Raw genomic sequence first — 21,650 nt, forward strand, 5'->3', positions numbered from 1 at the left:
TTGGAACAAGTGTGTCTCATGCAATGGAATCGATGAATGTATTGAATAGAACAATTGTGCCCCAAATAAATTAAAAACGTAATATTTTAAAGTATGGATGACCCATACAGTTGTGCCAAGTGTGCACATCAACTATGGGAGATGTTCTTACGTCGTTTTTTTTGCATGGACGACCCCTTCAGTTGAGCTAGGAGTGCACAACGACTTGAAGAATGTAAAAATTTGCCTTTAAGGTTGGGCTAAGTGGGTAATGGGTTGGGGAAAAATGTTGTTACGTCGTTTTTTTTTTGCCTGGACGACCCCTACAGTTGAGCTAAGAGTGCACAACGATTTGAAGAATGTTTCTAATTGGACTTTTGGGTTAGGCTAAGTGGGTATGGGTTGGGGAAAAATGTTTTTACGTCGTTTTTTGTGCATGGACGACCCCTTCAGTTGAGCTAAGAGTGCACAACGATTTGAAGAATGTTTCTAATTGGACTTTTGGGTTAGGCTAAGTGGGTATGGGTTGGGGAAAAATGTTGTTACGTCGTTTTTTTTGCCTGGACGACCCCTACAGTTGAGCTAAGAGTGCACAACGATTTGAAGAATGTTTCTAATTGGACTTTTGGGTTAGGCTAAGTGGGTATGGGTTGGGGAAAAATGTTGTTACGTCGTTTTTTGTGCATGGACGACCCCTTCAGTTGAGCTAGGAGTTCACAACGACTTGAAGAATGTAAAAATTTGCCTTTAAGGTTGGGCTAAGTGGGTAATGGGTTGGGGAAAAATGTTGTTACGTCGTTTTTTTTTTGCCTGGACGACCCCTACAGTTGAGCTAAGAGTGCACAACGACTTGAAGAATATTAAATTGGACTTTTGGGTTGGGCTAAGTGGGTATGGGTTGGGGAAAAATGTTGTTACGTCGTTTTTTTTTGCCTGGACGACCCCTACAGTTGAGCTAAGAGTGCACAACGATTTGAAGAATGTTTCAAATTGGACTTTTGGGTTAGGCTAAGTGGGTATGGGTTGGGGAAAAATGTTTTTACGTCGTTTTTTGTGCATGGACGACCCCTTCAGTTGAGCTAAGAGTGCACAACGATTTGAAGAATGTTTCTAATTGGACTTTTGGGTTAGGCTAAGTGGGTATGGGTTGGGGAAAAATGTTGTTACGTCGTTTTTTGTGCATGGACGACCCCTTCAGTTGAGCTAGGAGTTCACAACGACTTGAAGAATGTAAAAATTTGCCTTTAAGGTTGGGCTAAGTGGGTAATGGGTTGGGGAAAAATGTTGTTACGTCGGTTTTTTTTTTTGCCTGGACGACCCCTACAGTTGAGCTAAGAGTGCACAACGACTTGAAGAATATTAAATTGGACTTTTGGGTTGGGCTAAGTGGGTATGGGTTGGGGAAAAATGTTGTTACGTCGTTTTTTTTTGCCTGGACGACCCCTACAGTTGAGCTAAGAGTGCACAACGATTTGAAGAATGTTTCAAATTGGACTTTTGGGTTAGGCTAAGTGGGTATGGGTTGGGGAAAAATGTTTTTACGTCGTTTTTTGTGCATGGACGACCCCTTCAGTTGAGCTAAGAGTGCACAACGATTTGAAGAATGTTTCTAATTGGACTTTTGGGTTAGGCTAAGTGGGTATGGGTTGGGGAAAAATGTTGTTACGTCGTTTTTTGTGCATGGACGACCCCTTCAGTTGAGCTAGGAGTTCACAACGACTTGAAGAATGTAAAAATTTGCCTTTAAGGTTGGGCTAAGTGGGTAATGGGTTGGGGAAAAATGTTGTTACGTCGGTTTTTTTTTTTGCCTGGACGACCCCTACAGTTGAGCTAAGAGTGCACAACGACTTGAAGAATATTAAATTGGACTTTTGGGTTGGGCTAAGTGGGTATGGGTTGGGGAAAAATGTTGTTACGTCGTTTTTTTTTGCCTGGACGACCCCTACAGTTGAGCTAAGAGTGCACAACGATTTGAAGAATGTTTCAAATTGGACTTTTGGGTTAGGCTAAGTGGGTATGGGTTGGGGAAAAATGTTGTTACGTCGTTTTTTTTTGCCTGGACGACCCCTACAGTTGAGCTAAGAGTGCACAACGATTTGAAGAATGTTTCAAATTGGACTTTTGGGTTAGGCTAAGTGGGTATGGGTTGGGGAAAAATGTTGTTACGTCGTTTTTTGTGCATGGACGACCCCTTCAGTTGAGAGGAGTTCACAACGACTTGAAGAATGTAAAAATTTGCCTTTAAGGTTGGGCTAAGTGGGTAATGGGTTGGGGAAAAATGTTGTTACGTCGTTTTTTTTTTGCCTGGACGACCCCTACAGTTGAGCTAAGAGTGCACAACGACTTGAAGAATATTAAATTGGACTTTTGGGTTGGGCTAAGTGGGTATGGGTTGGGGAAAAATGTTGTTACGTCGTTTTTTTTTGCCTGGACGACCCCTACAGTTGAGCTAAGAGTGCACAACGATTTGAAGAATGTTTCAAATTGGACTTTTGGGTTAGGCTAAGTGGGTATGGGTTGGGGAAAAATGTTGTTACGTCGTTTTTTTTGCCTGAACGACCCCTACAGTTGAGCTAAGAGTGCACAACGACTTGAAGAATATTAAATTGGACTTTTGGGTTGGGCTAAGTGGGTATGGGTTGGTGAAAAATGTTGTTACGTCGTTTTTTTGCATGGACGACCCCTTCAGTTGAGCTAGGAGTGCACAACGACTTGAAGAAAGTCCAATTTGAAACATTCTTCAAGTCGTTGTGCACTCTTAGCACAACTGTAGGGATCATCCAGGTAAAAAAAAAGACGTAACAATAATTTTCCCAAACCCATTACTCACTTAGTCCAACCCAAAAGTCCAATTTGAAATATTCTTCAAGTCGTTGTGCACTCCTAGCACAACTGAAGGGGTCGTCCATGCAAAAAAACGACGTAACAATAATTTTCCCCAACCCAATGCCCACTTAGCCCAACCCAAAAGTCCAATTTGAAATATTCTTCAAGTCGTTGTGCACTCCTAGCACAACTGAAGGGGTCGTCCATGCAAAAAAACGACGTAACAACATTTTAAACTAACCTACAGAACCTAAGTACACTAATCCTAATCAATGGGTCGTCCAAACAAAAAAAAAAACTACTCCACTAAACCATTTTAACACACTTCACCTAACTGATAATTCCTTCTCGCTTCCAAATGTGCACACTTGTGCTATTTGCCTTCCAAAATAGTGCTCCATAATATTGCTCAAACTAGTAAGGACACCTGGCAATTTACCATAATATTATAGTGTAATCGTATTTTTATGGATTTGCGTGTTTTCAAAAGGTCAAGCCATGATGGAAAATAAGAGAGCACATCCATGATGCGTTCGAAAATGTCAGTTAGTACAAATGGTTGCAAGGCGATATCTCCGCGTAGGAAACGAATTTTTCAGATCTGTTAGAAGCGTTTTGTAGGGAATTTAATTAGCTAAAAGATGGCATCATTAACTCATTTTGGCCCAATTTTCAGTTAGAACATTAGAGCACACCGCTATCGATTTGTTTTGAAAAGTGTTACTATTCGATTTTGTTATGATGTACAGAAAAGTAGACTGTTTCGCCGTTCAAGAATGACTGTAAAAGGAAAGACGTTTCACGACGGAATTGCAAAATAATAGTTTATGCAACAAGTTGCAAAAAGAGGATTTTTTCAGCACGAGTCGTACATTTATCCAACGAGGTTCACCGAGTTGGATAAATACGAAGAGTGCTGAAAAAATCATGTTTTGCAACGAGTTCCAAACAACATTTTTTGCAATTCCAAAAAAACACACACTGAGTGAAATTTTAAGTCAAATTTTCATGTATTTTGTCAATAAATCGTTTAAATCAAAAAAAATTTGGAAAGTGTTACTTTTCGAAACAAGTGCTGAAAAGTTCAACTTTTCAGCACCCATTTGAGTGCTGAAAAGTAGAACTTTTCAGCATTTATTTTGAAAAGTGTTGGTATTCGATTCTGTTATTTTTGGTACAGAAATGTAGGCTATTTTGTGGTTTAAGAATGACAGGAAAAGTAAGTAGTTTCACGACGGAATTGCAAAAAATCTTATTGATTTTCTTGTTAAAATCAGTTTCTAAGAGTTCAAATGTTATGTTTGCGTTGAACGTACCATCAATAAGGTTGCTGTTATAGATTCAAAGAAAAAAATCAATGTTTAAATTCAGTCACAATTATGATTTTTTCTACAAAATATCAAAAGTTCTCTCACTTTAAATGAAATTTGTTCTACTGAAAACGCCTATAAATCTGAAGATTTTTTCAAAATTATGTTTCAAAAACAAATTATTATTTATTATTTCCAAACTTATTTTACCTTCTCCTACTGAAAAAATTGTCCGAAGAATCCAAAAATGCATTCTGATTTCCGATTTGAATTCATGTTCATTAAGAAAATCATGACACTTTAAAGATATTAAAATAATGCTATTCATTAGCATTTTCTTAAATAAACTAACTTTTTGAACTTTTCAAAAATTTGGGAAAACTTCTTCTACCAGTACTTTCAACACTTCTTAACCGCGGTCGGTATTATTGTTTACCATTCCATACATATTTAATGCATAATCTTTATTTTGGGGAAAAATCTCAAACCTATCAAAGTCACCCCTGCTATCAAAATCACCCTGTTTTACGGTATATAGAAGTATAGCACATATTTTTCAAAAATGTCCTGAATTTCATTTAAAATATACGTGCAATCAAATGAAAACTGAATAAAATGCATTTTCCTGCGTTGATAAACAATTCTTGTATAATTGAATTATTTTAAATTTTTTAAACATGCCAAAAGTAAAGCCAGTTCAAGTTTTTTAACATGTTTGTTCCTCTATTGCCTTAAAATTTGATAAAAAAAAAACTATAAACATTTTCAAATGCTTGATCCTATCATCAATCCCATATTAAGTGTATGAGGCCCCTGCCATTTTTATCCTTTATGTTTCCACCGCAAAATGTGCTCCTCCATCAATCTTAATGACACAATTAATAACCCAACTGTTGATTTAGCAAAAAGCCACAAGGGCACTCACTCTCTCAGAATCCTCTCAGCCAGTCGATGTTCACTTTCCCCTCGATTGGCCCTTATTTTTCCCCTTTATTCTAAAACCAGAACCATAGCTCAACCCGCCAACTTTTCCCGCCAACTGATCCCGCTCTTTTGCAGAGTGCGAGAGGGAAGCTTCCCCGGAGCTTTTTCCCGCTCTCCCTCGTTGCTCTCCGCACAGACTCTCTCGCGCTTCATCACATCCGGGAAAAACAGTGGAAAACAGCTGGCCGCCAGTCGGAGTATACGGCCGTCTCGTGTAATTTCCTTGCCCAGAGTGGTGAGGGGGAGGCAGGGTGGAAAACTGGAGCAGATGACGATGCCACCTTTGGCAGTCAGGCCAGAAACAGTCTCCAGTCAGTTAGCTGCGAGCTTTCGGTGGACGATGTTGCGACCTTTGAACCGGCGCTGTCGCGAGTGTCCTGTTCTCTGAGGAGGGGCAGCAGCAGGATTTGGGCAGTTGGTGGAAAAGCGCGCCACTTTTTCTTCCCTTTGTGGGAAAAGGATACTTTTTTTGTGATTTGGAAAAAACGAAATCAGCCGGAAAATCAAAGGATTACTTCAGCAGGGTGCAGTTTGAAGGAACGAGAAAAATCTCGATTTTCGTGTTCAATAAAAAAAAATAGTTGTGAAAATCTTCACCACCGTCGGGAAAATTTGCAGTTTCACCAGTTAAAAAAAAATGCGCGCCAAATTAGCGGTGGCGGCGGCAACCTCTGAGCTTTTGCGTGTTTTCGTTAGCTGTGTAATGCTAGCAAGTTGCTCCGGGCTTAAGCAGTGACTAAGTGGCTACTAATTGGCGGTACTTGAGAATCAAAAGCAGCAGCAGCAACGATTAAATATCAAGATTTGGAGGGCACGGCATGATGTGCCGGCCGACAAGTCAATCGCTGGGAACGCTGTGTAATTTAGATATTTGGAGCCGTTAAAGTGTGTGATGTTTGTTGAATAGAGAGGAAAAAATAGTGTTACATGTTGTTGCTGTCGTCGTTGGATGGAGAAATGTTTGGCGATGTGGATATATAACAAAAATCTATAAAGGAATTTATGTGTAAGAGTTTTTAGTGAAATGTTGACAAAAAAGAGTTTTAAATGTATTCACAATGAAGAAGCTGAATAATGTGTAAATGTATAAAAAGTATGATTAATCTTACAATTGTAAACTATTTTGCGACATTTTTCTTTTTTTAAAGACATAACTGTTTATTTGAAAGCATAAAAAACAAAAAAAAAGTCAAGTCTTAATGTTTTCGTATAAGTTTTTGGATTTTCAAAACCTTGAAAAATGTGCTCAAAGTCTCAAAGCTTCATGAATAAAAACCGAACAGAACCTTTTTAATCATGTAATATCAATCAATATGAGCTGTTTTAATTTGTTTCTGCGGGTTTCATGAACCGTAAACCAGAGTAACAGCCATAGAATTTCTAATCTATTTTCCAAAAAAATCATTCAATCAAAAAATAAACAATTGCGGGTTTCGCGGTTGAGCGTTGAAAATAAATTTTGCATTATTTTATGAAAATCTATGTAATATTACCCCCTGAAATATGTTTCCTATCAGTATGGGGAACCTTCTTGACCGAAATGTCAAGCTATATATGCGTTTATCCTTACTATTATTCATCGATCTGATGGCCGAGCGGGCTTAGGCGCCAGTCCGTACTGTTGATGCTAGGTTTGAATCCCGTCGGTTGCAACTTTTTTGGGTTTACAAAAATTGTGAATACAGTGTATAATATAAAGTGTCTTTTTGACGAAGGTGTTTTACTGTGTATGTTTACTATGAGAAATTTCCAAAAAATTAAAAAAAAAAACAAGTAACCCACTCTAACGACCCCGGGTCATTTGAAGTCTCTTTTTCAAGTTTCTGCTCTTTTCTATGCGTCTGAAGTTTAATTGTGGTGAGTCACCCAAAACCTTTTTACACAAATGAACCGACGTTAGTGCGATATTTATACTCTAAATGTGTAATTAATTTTCTTATTTATCTAAATTCTAAAATGATTTTTTCCAACAAAATCCAAAGAAGCAGTCCGTTATTCGACTGAAAATTTCATAAATTCATTGCTAACATTTTGTTTAGGTATTTCGGTTCCTCCTACACTTTTCCTCACCATTTAAATTCAAATTTAACTCGTATTTTTATTTTGAACAAAAAATTAAATAAAATAAATATTTAATAATCAGCCTATCAATGTCATCACAATGAAATATCGAATAATTTCAAGCTGGTCAAAGAATCGATGAATTTCAATAATTGATTCATGAAATTATTCAAGTTTGAGATAATTTACCGATAAGTGATTAGTGGTCCCTACGGTGGCAAGAAAAAAACGACGAGTTATTAGGCCGATGCAAATATTTAAAAAAGATTTTGTCCCTCGGCCCTGGCCGAGGTCAAGGGGGGGGCAAAAAAAAATAAATAACAAGCCATAGTCTTCATATTTAAATGAAAAAAAGTGTTTTAAAATGCATTTTACACTAGTTCAGTTGTTTTGCAATCATTAGTTTTCAAAAAATATAAGATCTGTCAAAAACAAAAATTGTATCGAAAAAAAAAGATTTCGCATCGAAAATTTTCAAAAAATCTTAAGAATTTTTAATAAACCCAAACATGCTAAAAATGATTTTGAACGCAGGAGAATGTATTTTAATTTGATTTCAGCGGGTTGCACTTGAATTTTCATTGAAATTTTGAAGTTTATTGTAAAAATATTTTTTTGCCCCCCTGATTTTTCGGGTCAATTTTGAATGGGGGTGTGACAAAAACTTTTGAAAATATTTGTACCAGCCTTAGCGATTTAAAGAAGTCGTTTTCAAATGAAAAGTTTTTTTTCATCAAACTTTAACGATCTATCCCTGACAACGATTTTTTTTCATTGTCACCCTAGAGGCCCAGAATTCAACATTTTTGAAAATGCTTAAATTTTTCCATATTTCAACAAATTATCGTCATAAATGTACTTGGAACAAATAGGTAAAATTCGGAAGGTTAAAATGTTTGTTTCTTTGAATATTTCCTCGTTTTTAATTTATTAATTTTTACACAAATTTAGTCACTTTTCCCAATTGTAACCATTATTTTTTCTGTGAAGTTAGCAATCGAGTATTTACGATTTTTCTCTAAAATATTTTTTTTTCAGCAAAACATCCTTTTTCTACAGCCTCAATTTTTACGAAATACAGTAGTTGTTCGGTAACTGGGCGTTATTTAACTGGGCTGTTTTTTAACTGGGCGCTCGATAACTAGGCTGTATCCCACATAAAAAGCAGACAAACGTCAAAAAACCAAAACAAACCGAAATGACCGAGGGGTTAATGGATGCCAAGAGCCTGTTCAACAAATAAAAAAAAACTGTTTTCAAACATTTGACTAAAAATTACAATTAAAGAAATATGAAAAGTAAGCATTGTAAATAAACTTGAGAAATTTATATTTTTATATTTCATAAGGAAAATATTATGCATCGGTGGTCCCCTCGTTATGTTTCGTTCAGCCCAGTTAGCGAGCAGCATTCGGTGACTGGGCCCAGTTCCCGAAAAACTACTGTATTAAAAGAAGAAAGGGGACAAAACCTTGAAACAAAATGAGCGTTGGTCTTATAAATATTGAATGATTTAACTTACAAAATAATGCTCAACTCATTGAAGCTGGTGATAACCAAATTTGTCAAACTATTACAGAGAAACCTACGCTTTTTATTTCGTCGATTCCTCGAAAACCTTACAATATTTTTGAAAGCTTCAAAAAGCGTTTTCTAGTTCTGAACAAAACCTACAATTTGAATTTAAAAGATTGCAAAAATGTTGCGTCGTTCCTGAGAAATCGACAAATTAGAAAAAAAGTAACGCACCGCGTAAAAAGAGGTTTCTCTGTATCTGCTATTTAGCTAAGTATATTTTTTTTAATAGAAATCAGCTGGACATTTACTCTTGAATCATTTTTTTCAAAATAATAAAAAGATTAAATAGACAATTTTCGCACAGCTTATTTTTTTGTCAAACTGAACAAAAAAATCTGCTTTTGCAGTTATGCTTAATATCATTTTATAAACGATGAGGACACGCTGAAAAATATAGTTAGCATATAGTTTTTTATTTACAGATTATAAAACAAACTGTAAAAAAAACACATATTTTTAATTTTTTCAATCAAAATTATTCGATTTTTTAAGCACCCAACTTTGAATTAATCAGCTGTTGAAAGGTAGTCCACATCTCAGCTTAGTATAGTAGCAACACAAAAGTAATGCTTTAACGACGAAATAAATGAAATGAAAAGAAATGATTTTCATAAAACAAAGTAATACCAATGTCGCAAATGAGTTTACAATTGAATAAAATCTTTTGAGCTAAATAACAATATTAATATTTTTTTTTCTCATTGATAGTTTAAAAAAGTTCATGTCAAACAGCAGTGAAATTAGAAGAATATGCTCAATTCAGTGAAATATTGAACTATTAAAAATAATAACAAAAAAATATAGGATGAAAAAACAAACTCTCAGCCGATTTAAAGTCAATCCCAAGTGTAGCAAAACTCTGCAATTCCAATATCCAATTAAAAATTAAGCAATGTTGTCAAACTACGTGCGATTGGCAAAACGCGGCCAGCCCAAATTGTCCAAGTAATGGGGAGGAAATCCCATCACAACCCAGCGCTTGAAAGCTTCAAATTACTGGTCAACCAAGCTGAAGAAAAAGTTCCAAGAACGGGCACACAAAAACGGAATCGGAAAATTGCAGTGATTGAATGAGAGGAAAAGTTTTTAATTGTGCCGCGTTCGACAGTTGTGTTTGGCGCTTTTGATTCAGTGAAAAAAGCGAAAAAGTGTTTTTTTGCCGGTTGGAAAAAAAGGGAATTTAATTTTGTCAGCTCTGACGCAGTCTGAGGGCAAAGTAAACGTCAGTTACAAGTGACGATGAAGAAACATCTTTGATGGGGGAAATTGCGAGCTGATTTCGGCTGTAAACGCGTACTGTTGGTAGTGATATTGTGTTTGGAGTATTTCGGAGGAAAAAAAAAAGTGCGGGCAAAGTTGCTCCAACCCCTTTAATTTGCGAATCATTTGAGCGTCGTTGTGAGGAAAAATTGTTCAAGCAAAACATAATGTGATCCCAGAGTGTTTCGCTTTTTCCGTCCTCTGGACGGAATGGAAGAATTTTCCTAAAATATTTTGTGGAGTCCACTCTCAGTTGTGGTCGTTATCCGGCAAGTGCAAAGAAGAAGACGAAGGAAAAAAAGTTTTCCGGGAAGGAAAGTTGTCCGAACGTTTTTTTTTTGTGCGTCCTTTCCCCAAGTGTAGTTCTCAAAACATTGTGATTTGCATATCAACTTGAAGCAGCTTTATAAACCCCGTGACCTGCAGGGCATACTAGAGCAGCAAGGATGGACCTCGACATCATCGACATCCGGACGCTGGGATATCTGTCCAGCACAAGCACGGTAATTGATTGAGCTTAGATTGTATTTTGATATAAATTGGAGAGAAGAGAATCGAGAGTTTACGTCTGAAAATTGATGGAATTTTCAGGGAACATTAACTTTGCTGCGACAAATATATTTTTTTCATTTTTGTTTTCCGTTTTAAGATGAGGGGGCTTTTCTCATGCGAATTCAATTTTATAATTGGCATTTTTTGTAATTATTCTTAGTGGGATTTATATTAATAAAAGATTGTCAATATTTCGATTACATATTCCTTTTGTATGACTGTAAAACTTTTTAAATATAAACTTTCAAAAACTAAACTTTAAAAAAATTCAAAAATAATGTAAATACCGTAGGCTTATAGTCCATGAAATTCCCTAACTTTTGGCCAGTATGAGTATGGATGTTGGAGGCTGTTGCTAAAAGGTTGTCAATGCGGTGTACCGGCTCGAGAGTATCCAAAGAAGGTTCGTCAGATACGCCTTGAGATTACTGCCTTGGAGAGATCCCCATCAGCTGCCGCCCTACGAAGACCGCTGCCAGCTCATGCATCTGGATACCCTCCAGCTGCGTCGTGATCTGGCCCGTGCATTGACTGTGTCAGACGTATTGACAGACAGAATTGACTGCCCTTCTCTCCGAGAAAAGATCAGCTTGACCGCACCTGCCCGCCAGCTACGTCACACGCCAATCATGCAGATTCCTTTCCGCCGTACCAATTACAGTGCCAACGGAGCTATCGTCGGACTTAAGCGGGCATTCAATAAAGTGTCCAATGTTTTTGATGTCAGTTTGTCCCGTGATGTGTTAAAATCTAAGTTTTTATCAGTGTTAAGACGACTGTTTTAGTTTTAGTTTTAGTATTAAGTTCATTTGGGCAACAAGTGCCTGTTGAGAAATAAACAACAACAACGATTGTAAGAAAAATCCATTTTTAACAGTAATTTGCAAAAGCTATGAGAAAAGTCAAACCAATCCTGTCTGTTGATCGTGCATTTTAAAGGACTTTAAAAGACTTTTCGAATGCAGCTAATAGAGTTACAATTGATAATGTTTAACGAAAATGTGAGCAATTTTAAGATTTTTTGTGTTTTTGGACCTTAAATTTCAAAGCCCGTTTACCCCACTTCCCTTTGTCTTAGTGGGCTCAAATTTGGCATGAGATCATCCCATGTATAGACAAACAAACGCTTTAAGTTTTATCTAAATCGGAGCTCCTCGATACGACCTGTTACACATTGGTGAAAAACTTGCTATCAATTTCTTTCAAATATAAAAACTACCTAATTTTAGTGTACCTTTTTTTCTTAAAAAAAAGTTCTTATCATAACCTATAACTAACAAACATACTAAATCAGTCAGAAAATTCTAAGACACAGATTTTCGAATAATTATGACAATTTTTATGATAAAAAATGAAAAATCTCAAAAATATTTGCAGCAAGAAAAACAAATGTTTTCAATGCATCATCAAATTAACATAGATTTATTAAATGTAATAATCGTAAAATTTTCCATTCATTTGGTGAAAAATTATTTTCAGATCAACTCTCACGTTTAAAAAGGCACTAAACATTAATTCTCAATGTAAGAACAGATTTGAATATTTTGTTTAGACCGGAATTTTAATTCGTAAAATTAACGCTATTTTTGTGTCAAAAAATAAATATTCCTATTTTTTTTTTCTTGCAGAGGCTAATCATATCTTAAAATAAGATTAAAAAACGCATATTTTGTGCAATTTAGTTTTGGGTTAAGGGGTTACATACATGTAAATTGTCAAAAAGTCAGAGGTTGATGTGAGCACACACTCAATTTTATTTAAAATCTGTTTTCAGGGTATTGAAATATTCATTTTCATCTATTATCAAAACAAATTTAAAGACATTTGGTTGTATCATTGTCGAGATAAAGCTATTTGAAGTTAGCAGTTTCAAAAAACGGATGCCACGATATCTTAACGCTGCCTTTACAAAATTGGTTCAAAATTTTGGTGAAGACTCGTTAAACCGGTCCTGTGTGCATGACGATGGCCGATTTTCAAAAAACTTATTAAAAAAAAAAAGATAAAAATATTTTTGTGTTGTTAATATAAAAACGTTACTTAATCCACCTTTAGGTGGTTGGTGCCTTCCTCTCATTTATAGTGATTCCAACCCCCCTAAAGTGTCCACATGTTTATGGATCTCCCCTAACGTTCGCAGCACCTAAGAGGTCCAAATAAAAATAAGCGATGAGTAAAAAAACAGACTACCTGCAGACTTTTTGTCAAGATTATACAGACACGGCCTCTGAAGAAAATGGCATCCCTCTACACGGCTTTTTCGTGGCGATCCCGACTAGTTGAGGTTATGTGAATTCAGACCATTTTTTAAACTGCTTGTAATTTAAGATAGGTAAGTCAGATCTTGAAAATTCTTACTCCACCTAAAAGGTCTTCTCATATGCTTTCTAAAAATATATAACATGTGAGGGTTTCATGGAAAAACCCCCCTTTTACCATAATTTTAATTTAATATGAGGGTAATTCTCCGCCAACTCACACAGCAGTTGCCCCGACCCCTCTTCGATTTGCGTGAAACTTTGTCCTAAGGGGTAACTTTTGTCCCTGATCACGAATCCGAGGTTCGTTTTTTGATATCTCGTGACGGAGGGGCGGTACGACCCCTTCCATTTTTGAACATGCGAAAAAGAGGTGTTTTTCAATAATTTGCAGCCTGAAACGGTGATGAGATAGAAATTTGGTGTCAAAGGGACTTTTATGTAAAATTAGACGCCCGATTTGATGGCGTACTCAGAATTCCGAAAAAACGTATTTTTCATCGAAAAAAACACTAAAAACGTTTTAAAAATTCTCCCATTTTCCGTTACTTGACTGTAAAAAAATTTGGAACATGTCATTTTATGGGAAATTTAATGTACTTTTCGAATCTACATTGACCCAGAAGGGTCATTTTTTCATTTAGAACAAAATTTTTCATTTTACAATTTCGTGTTTTTTCTAACTTTGCAGGGTTATTTTTTAGAGTGTAACAATATTCTACAAAGTTGTAGAGCAGACAATTACAAAAATTTAGATATATAGACATAAGGGGTTTGCTTATAAACATCACGAGTTATCGCGATTTTACGAAAAAAGTTTTGAAAAAGTTACTTTTGGCGTTTCTCTTTGTTTCGTCGTCCGTGTCTGTCGCGGGTGACCATTAGCCTGTCCCATTTTGAGGTCATGTCGAGGAATTTCAGGTGCTCACTTCTTAAATGGTAGATTATGATGTTAGGAACAATGTTTTCTTAGACAAGAAAAAATAATAAAATACTTTCTCGCACCCCCTAGTCGATTTACTGAAAAAAGTCACTTTTTTGAACAAATTTTCTAAAATCGCTTGGAATCAATACAAAAACTGTTTCGATCAGGTGTGTATTATCTTCAAACGATAGGTTTTTGTCCATAGATTAAGATGCACTATCAATATTGGACGAAAATTTAAGTTTTTGGACTCTCCCAGGCGGATTTGTGTCGAAAAAATCGCATTTTTTCGAAACTTTTTTCAGAAATGTTCATTTAATTTAGGGTAGCCTATTTTTCCCAGTAAAACCAATACGTGCAGCTTGTAGGAAATTTCATGGCGAACATTTTTCTCTCTGAGAAAATGCAATTTCGACACTCCAGAGCCGAGATATTTGAGTTTTAGTGAGGAAAAAAGTGCCAATTTTCAAAATTTCTCAGAATTCTGAAGCAAGGCCTACTAATTACACGATGTAGCAAGCACATGTCTCAAAGGTCAGGGTATGCTTTTTATAGTAATTTTGGCCGCTGAATCCGAATCTGAAATCAAATTTCGTGCAAACAGTGATGTTTTGGAGCTACACCCTTTTGGAATGTTATTTGCGTGTTTAAGAGGTAGTTTTTGTAAATATTGCTCGGTTTGTTGTCGTATCAAGGTGCTCCGATTTGGATGAAACTTTCAGCGTTTGTTTGTCTATACATGAGATGAACTCATGCCAGTTTGGAGTTTGAATTTTCCGAGGATTTCGAATATGACAAAAGTGAGACTAAACAACAGGACAATAACTAACATTGTAAAATGTTTGTTATAGAAAAATCGAAAAACTATGAGAAAAACTGCGATTGGCCAAAAAAGTTATTACCGTAGGCTTATAGTCCATGAAATTCCCTAACTTGAACTAATAGAGTATGGGTGTTGGAGGCTGTTGCAAAAATATATTGAGGTTTAAAAAAAACAATTTTTAACAGTAATTTGCAAAAGCTATGAGAAAAAGTTAAACCAATCTTGGATGTCTATGGCTCATTTTGAAGTGCTTCAAAAGACCATTCAAATGCATCTAAGATAGTTGAAATTGATGAAGTTTTACTTAAATACGAGCAATTTTAAGATTTTTTATGTTTTTTGGACCTCAATCTTCAATGCCCGTTTTACCCCACTTCCCTTTGTCTTAGAGGGCTCATTTTTGGCATGAGTTTATCTCATGTATAGACAAACAAACGCTGAAAGTTTCATCCAAATCGGAGCACCTCGATACGACTCTAGAACAAACCGAGCAATATTTACAAAAACTGCCTCTTAAACACGCAAATAACATTCCAAAAGGGTGTAGCTCCAAAACATCACTGTTTGCACGAAATTTGATTTCAGATTCGGATTCAGCGGCCAAAATTACTATAAAAAGCATACCCTGACCTTTGAGACATGTGCTTGCTACATCGTGTAATTAGTAGGCCTTGCTTCAGAATTCTGAGAAATTTTGAAAATTGGCACTTTTTTCCTCACTAAAACTCAAATATCTTGGCTCTGGAGTGTCGAAATTGCATTTTCTCAGAGAGAAAAATGTTCGCCATGAAATTTCCTACAAGCTGCACGTATTGGTTTCACTGGGAAAAATAGGCTACCCTGAATTAAATGAACATTTCTGAAAAAAGTTTCGAAAAAATGCGATTTTTTCGACACAAATCCGCCTGGGAGAGTCCAAAAACTTAAATTTTCGTCCAATATTGATAGTGCATCTTAATCTATGGACAAAAACCTATCGTTTGAAGATAATACACACCTGATCGAAACAGTTTTTGTATTGATTCCAAGCGATTTTAGAAAATTTGTTCAAAAAAGTGACTTTTTTCAGTAAATCGACTAGGGGGTGCGAGAAAGTATTTTATTATTTTTTCTTGTCTAAGAAAACATTGTTCCTAACATCATAATCTACTATTTAAGAAGTGAGCACCTGAAATTCCTCGACATGACCTCAAAATGGGACAGGCTAGTGACCATGAACGGCCATGATCGATGACGACCAACTTTTTCAAAACTTTTTTTCGTAAAATCGCGATAACTCGTGATGTTTATAAGCAAACCCCTTATGTCTATATATCAAAATTTTTGTAATTGTCTGCTCTACGTCTTTGTACAACATTGTCACACTCTAAAAAATAACCCTGCAAAGTTAGAAAAAACACGAAATTTTAAAATGAAAAATTTTGTTCTAATTGAAAAAATGACCCTCCTGGGTCAATGTAGATTCGAATAGTACATTAAATTTCCCATAAAATGACATGTTCCAAAATTTTTTACAGTCGAGTAACGGAAAATGGGAGAATTTTTAAAACTTTTTTAGTGTTTTTTTAGATGAAAAATACGTTTTTTCGGAATTCTAAGTACGCCATCAAATTGGGCGTCTAATTTTACATAAAAGTCCCTTTGACACAAAATTTCTATCTCATCACCGTTTCAGGCTGCAAATTGTTGAAAAACACCTCTTTTTTCGCATGTTCAAAAATGGAAGGGGTCGTACCGCCCCTCCGTCACGAGATATCAAAAAACAGACCTCGGATTCGTGATCAGGGACAAAAGTTACCCCTTAGGACAAAGTTTCACGTAAATCGAAGAGGGGTCGGGGCAACTTTTCCCGATTTCGTGTGAGTTGGTAGAGAATTACCCATGAAACAGTTTTTTTAACATGACTTTTTAAATACATTATAAAACTGCATGAATTTAAATAGCAACTTAGGGGACGTTAAGACGGATCGATTAAAACCATTCCGGCCAGAATCGGTTGAGCCTGTGCCGAGATATTCCAGTGACATTGATTTGGTACACATGTCTACATACAGCCAAACACACAGACATTTGCTCAGCTGGTGATTCTGAGTCGATATGTACAAATGAAGGTAGGTCTAGGAGGTCTAATTAAAAAGTTCATTTTCCGAATGATTTTATAGCCTTTCCTCAGTAAGGTGAGGAAGGCAAAAATCGTCAGTTTTTGATTTTTGTATTTTTTAAAAAGCAAAATTTCAAAATCAGGCTTTGTCATGCACACGGGATATGTCTTGAGAGTCTTCACTCCGAATTTCAGCTAATTTGGTTCATCCGTCCCGAGATATCGTGGCAACCGTAAATCAACTCGGTGTTTCGAGTAAAACGCTCAGATAGTTTTATAGTCCGCTTTACGCACGGCAAAATTTTGAACTTAAAATCGTCTCTAACTCAGTTTAATCATGTAATATCTTCATGAAACTTTCAGGAGTGATTGAAAATCATCTTTTTAGTGGATTCAAAAAAAATCTGTAATATGAAATCTTGTGATTTTCTACATGTATGTAGAACCCCTTATTTGTCTAATAAATAGAGGGTAATTTTTTTTGGAGTGTGACTATTTCTTCTGTGGCGTTCTAAACAATATCTACAGCTTTGTCGAAGATACCAATTTTATCAGAAAAACTAACTTAATCCACCTATGTGGTTGGTGCCTTCCTCACTTATTACCCACAATGGCTGATGTGATGGAATTGTACAAAAATTTCATCTATGTTTTAGATCCGGAATAAAACATCGCGATGCATCGTTGGTTAGGTTATCAAAAGACCTTTCAAACGTGTACAAAACATTGAAGATCTGGCAACCCTGTCTCGAGGTATGGTCACTTAAGTGACCGTTAAACTCGATCCTGAAAAGTTATTAGCGATTTAAAATTTTAATTCTTGCATGAAAAACATTTTTTTCACCAACTTTAGGCTCGGGTATCAATGGGTTAATCTCAACCAATTTCGCACAAAATTTGCACAGATGCTTAAAATAACCCAAAAAAAACATTTTTTGCTTGTGGAGCAGGGGGTCATTTTTTCTGGGCACCCTAATACATACACACTAGGATGTAACAAAATCACACTTTTTTGTGGGCATTTCAGGGGATGATCCCCTAGGTGTACTGAGTCAGAATCCCAAATATGAGTCCGATTGGTTGCGACAGGACCTGGCGCTCTGGCTTCAAAGTTTAAATGGGATTTAACCCGTAAAATCGGTGCGTTTTGGTTTTTGCCATTTTTGAGTCCATCAACGATTTTTGGATTTTTCAAAAACCTCATGAGCTTATAGATAGGGTACAACTTTGCCGAAGACTGCGAAGAGATTTGATAATTAGTACTGCTTGTACAATGATTTGAAAATAAAAAAACTTTTTGCCATTAACCCTCTACAACCTAACCCCGCCTCTAGACGGGCTTCAATCTAAAAAATCGCCAAAAATCCATTTTCCAACCGATTTTTGATCTTTAAAAAGCATTGGAAAGAAGAACTCTTAAAATTTTAGAAAATTTCAGGGTTGGGATTTCAATTTGTTTTATGTGACTTAGCCAGTGTTTTTAAAAATGTCATTTTTTTAGGGGTCAACTTTGGCTGTGTTTTTTACTAACATTTCCTATACTTTCAGTAAAAAGAAGTATGCTGTAATTTTTGTAGTGTTCCAGACTATGCCTCTACGCATTTTTTCGCAATTTAAATGATGATGGTGCCATTCTATAGCAGAAAATGTAAAAAACATGCAAAAAATTGAAAAAATGACTGTAAAAACTTGAAAAAATTAGATAGGCAAAATGTAATTATATTAGATGGTAGAATAGGCCAAATTATACAAAAAACAAACATAAACTAAACAAGATAAATGCAAATTAAAATACTAAAAATAAAACAAGAAAAACATAAAACAAGAGAAGTAAAGTTTTTCGTAGAACAAAAATTGCTCAAAATGACCTCCTGAACACGGGGAAATTAAATATTTTCGAAAAAAAAAATTTGGGCAGTAGAGGGTTAATTTGTTTGATTAGTATTGGCAACACTTTCTTTGAACGCACGCATCCAGAGCCAGGCGTCGTAACTATAGCAGCGAGAAAACATCCAGCGTACAACGGTCAAAGTTGGAAAGAAAATGCTTTATTTGGATGTAGTGTTTATGTTTTCGATGGTGCCGGAGGATTTGATCACCGGTGCTGCTCTTTTAATCTGTCGTAGATTCCTGTATTCTATTTGGAAGTGACTCGCCGGATTTAGTTCTAGGCACACCTGGTCCTGTCATTAACCCGTGTGGATCTTTTTCGTCGCGACCAGTTGTGGTGCTGGGAGATGGCGAACCTATGCTCGAACATAGTGCAATTGGTGTCTTATGAATTCGCAAAATATCTAGCCAGAGAACTCTGCTGTATGAAAATAGTATTTTCTTATGTTGTCAATGCAATAAATTAATTTGTTTATGACCGATTTTATTGCCAAATTGCCATAACTCTTTGATTGAAAGCGAGTGGAAACTATCACTAAAATGCATGTCTCGCGAAATATCTTCCGGATTACGGAATATTCAAAATGCACAAAACATCCGTGCGTAATAAGGCGCTTTCAAGTTGTCACTCGAGCAAGGTTTAGAATCGGTTCTGCCCGGGCATCCAACTGAACTCTGAAAGTCAACCGGAGAGCTTCTTGCAGTTCCATAAGAACTTTCGTTCTCAACAATCACAACAACAAAAACAACAACACGACGCTGGACAAATAGGGGAACGGCATCTAATTCCAGCGTGCCTCTAATGTTGGCAGGTCAGAACTTTGACATTCAATTAAAGCTAATTAAAAGCGTTTTCAACTGAAATCGAGTGATACATAGCTCAATGAGAAGCGAGCAAGCAAGTTTCTATCGAAAGTTTTGCAAAATTAGTTGTTTAAATAGTGAAAATCAGCAAATTGGATGGAATTAGGAGCGAGTGCTTAACCTGCCAAACATACGAGAATTTCTCCTACATACCGACGCGTCGCGACGCACCGTAGCATGCGTTGCATAGTTTTCCGAAAGCGCGCATCAAAAGTGAGTGTTGCCAGAACATGTTTTACGTTATCAGAAAAACAAGAGAAAAGATTTTGTAAATTCTATACCATTTTTCATAGCGGTCAAATCTCTTCGCAGTCTTCGGCAAAGTTGTACCCTGGAACACAATCTATAAACTCATGAGGTTTTTGAAAAATCCAAAAATCGTTGAAGGACTCAAAAATGGCAAAAACCAAAACGCACCGATTTTACGGGTTAAATCCCATTTAAACTTTGAAGCCAGAGCGCCAGGTCCTGTCGCAACCAATCGGGCTCATATTTGGGATTCTGACTCAGTACACCTAGGGAATCATCCCCTGAAATGCCCGCAAAAAGTGTGGTTTTGTTACATCCTAATACACACACATACACACAGACATTTGTTCAGTTTTCGATTCTGAGTCGATATGTATACATGAAGGTGGGTCTACGACGTTTTCATACAAAGTTCATTTTTAGAGCAGGATTATGGCCTTACCTCAGTGAGGGAGGCGAACCCGTTCTGAAGGAACAGATTTTGAATATTTTAATAGCTTCAAATTAATATCGGAACACTCAATGTTTTATCAAAATAAAAATAAATACAAAATTCGTTGTTCAATGTGTCAGGGAACTGCTCACTAATAATGCTTGAACATGACTCTAATTTAGAAACTCCAATGCTAGAACTTGAAATGTTGGCTTCCCCTTGACTAATTAGGCTCAAAATTGCGCAAACAAACGAAATTAAAACTTACCTCCGTTATTGCACGGACGTTCCACGTGGACACCCAGCAGGATACCAACTGTTAATTAATTCAGTCCCTTTTGTGACCCCTCCAGGAAGCGCCTTAAAATCAAGTCTCTTCGCGAACCAAGAAAAAAAATCAATTAAGACTTCCCAAAGCATAAAAACCACGTGGCAAATTATGCTCCGACAGGGAGAGGTTTGCATCTTCATTAATTTCCTTCCGTTTGCGGGAGGAAAAGCGATTTTCCTTCTTTGGCCACGATGATGAACGGTTCAACAACAGAAGCCCACACAAGTAACCCAAATTACCTGAAGTGGAAGTTTCCTGGTACTTTTAATGGTTCACTTTTTTAGGCAGATCCAACAAGTTGTTTCTTGATGGTCCAAGACATGAATATGGAACTCACTTGAAAACATAAATTTTGAGAATAATAATTCGTTTTTTTAATCAATTTGAAACAAATAAACTGTTGAACCAACCTAACCAGACTTCCGAAAAACACAGGGCAGATTTATCATCATTATGCATGCCAGAGATTGGTTTTTGGGCCCAACGTCGGAGACAACCAGAGGACGACAAAAAAAATGACGACTCATTCGGGGTTGCTCCGGGCAGGAAATTGCACGTTCAGGATTAGATGGAGTTGTAATTCTTCAAACAAAACACCCTGCCCGTTTGGGCAGTTTTCCCAAGCCTTCGAGAGAAAAAAAGAACCATGACTTGGTTGTTTCCCAACCCGCTTGTACAATTTTGTTGCAAAAATGTCCGAACAAATTGCATTCAATTAATCCGGGACTCTGTCCGTCCAAACGTCCGATTTGTGGCAAGTCACTGCCGCTGCGCACGGTGCTCAAAATAACGTTATTATGAAGAAAAAAATGCAATCCGAAATTTTGGGATGTGCGACAAAAGGTTGAATGGACAAAAGATTGAAAGTGGAAAAAGGACGAATGCACAAAACGTCGAAAAGACAAAAGGTCGAATGTGAAAAAATTAAACAAATAACTTAAATTATAAAACTAAAAAAATCTTGAAAAAAATTTCTAACACCCAAATCTGATTTTTTCTGTGATTTTATCACTGGTTTATCCATCTTTTAATAATGATATTTTTTAAATAAACTGAATATTTTCCAAACCATTTTTGAGAAGGTTTCCATTCTTTCAAACATAAGCTGTTCTTCAAAAAAAAAGGTCGACTAATAACATATTTTTTATGTTTTTTATTTTATTTTTAAAAGCAACCTTTTCTTGTTTGTCGTAATATTTTTGCGAGTTTTTTCTTTTAAACAAGAG

General features: G+C 36.2%; 1 protein-coding gene across 4 annotated transcripts in view; it reads left to right on the top strand.

Annotated features, from left to right (window-relative positions):
* Positions 1-5,415: 5,415 nt before the first annotated feature.
* Positions 5,416-21,650, top strand: part of LOC120428674 (dopamine receptor 1) — a 344,147-nt gene continuing 327,912 nt past the window's right edge. The window contains exons 1-2 of one of the 4 annotated variants that reach the window (XM_052706195.1): positions 5,416-6,192; positions 9,447-10,501. In XM_052706195.1, the coding sequence (XP_052562155.1) occupies positions 10,445-10,501 (57 nt within the window). In that variant the 5' untranslated portion in view covers positions 5,416-6,192; positions 9,447-10,444. The remainder of the gene's footprint in view (positions 6,193-9,446; positions 10,502-21,650) is intronic. The other 3 variants (XM_052706196.1, XM_052706200.1, XM_052706197.1) reach the window with 3 other exon arrangements.

This window comes from Culex pipiens, chromosome 1, assembly GCF_016801865.2.
Source record: "Culex pipiens pallens isolate TS chromosome 1, TS_CPP_V2, whole genome shotgun sequence".
NCBI lineage: Eukaryota > Metazoa > Arthropoda > Insecta > Diptera > Culicidae > Culex > Culex pipiens.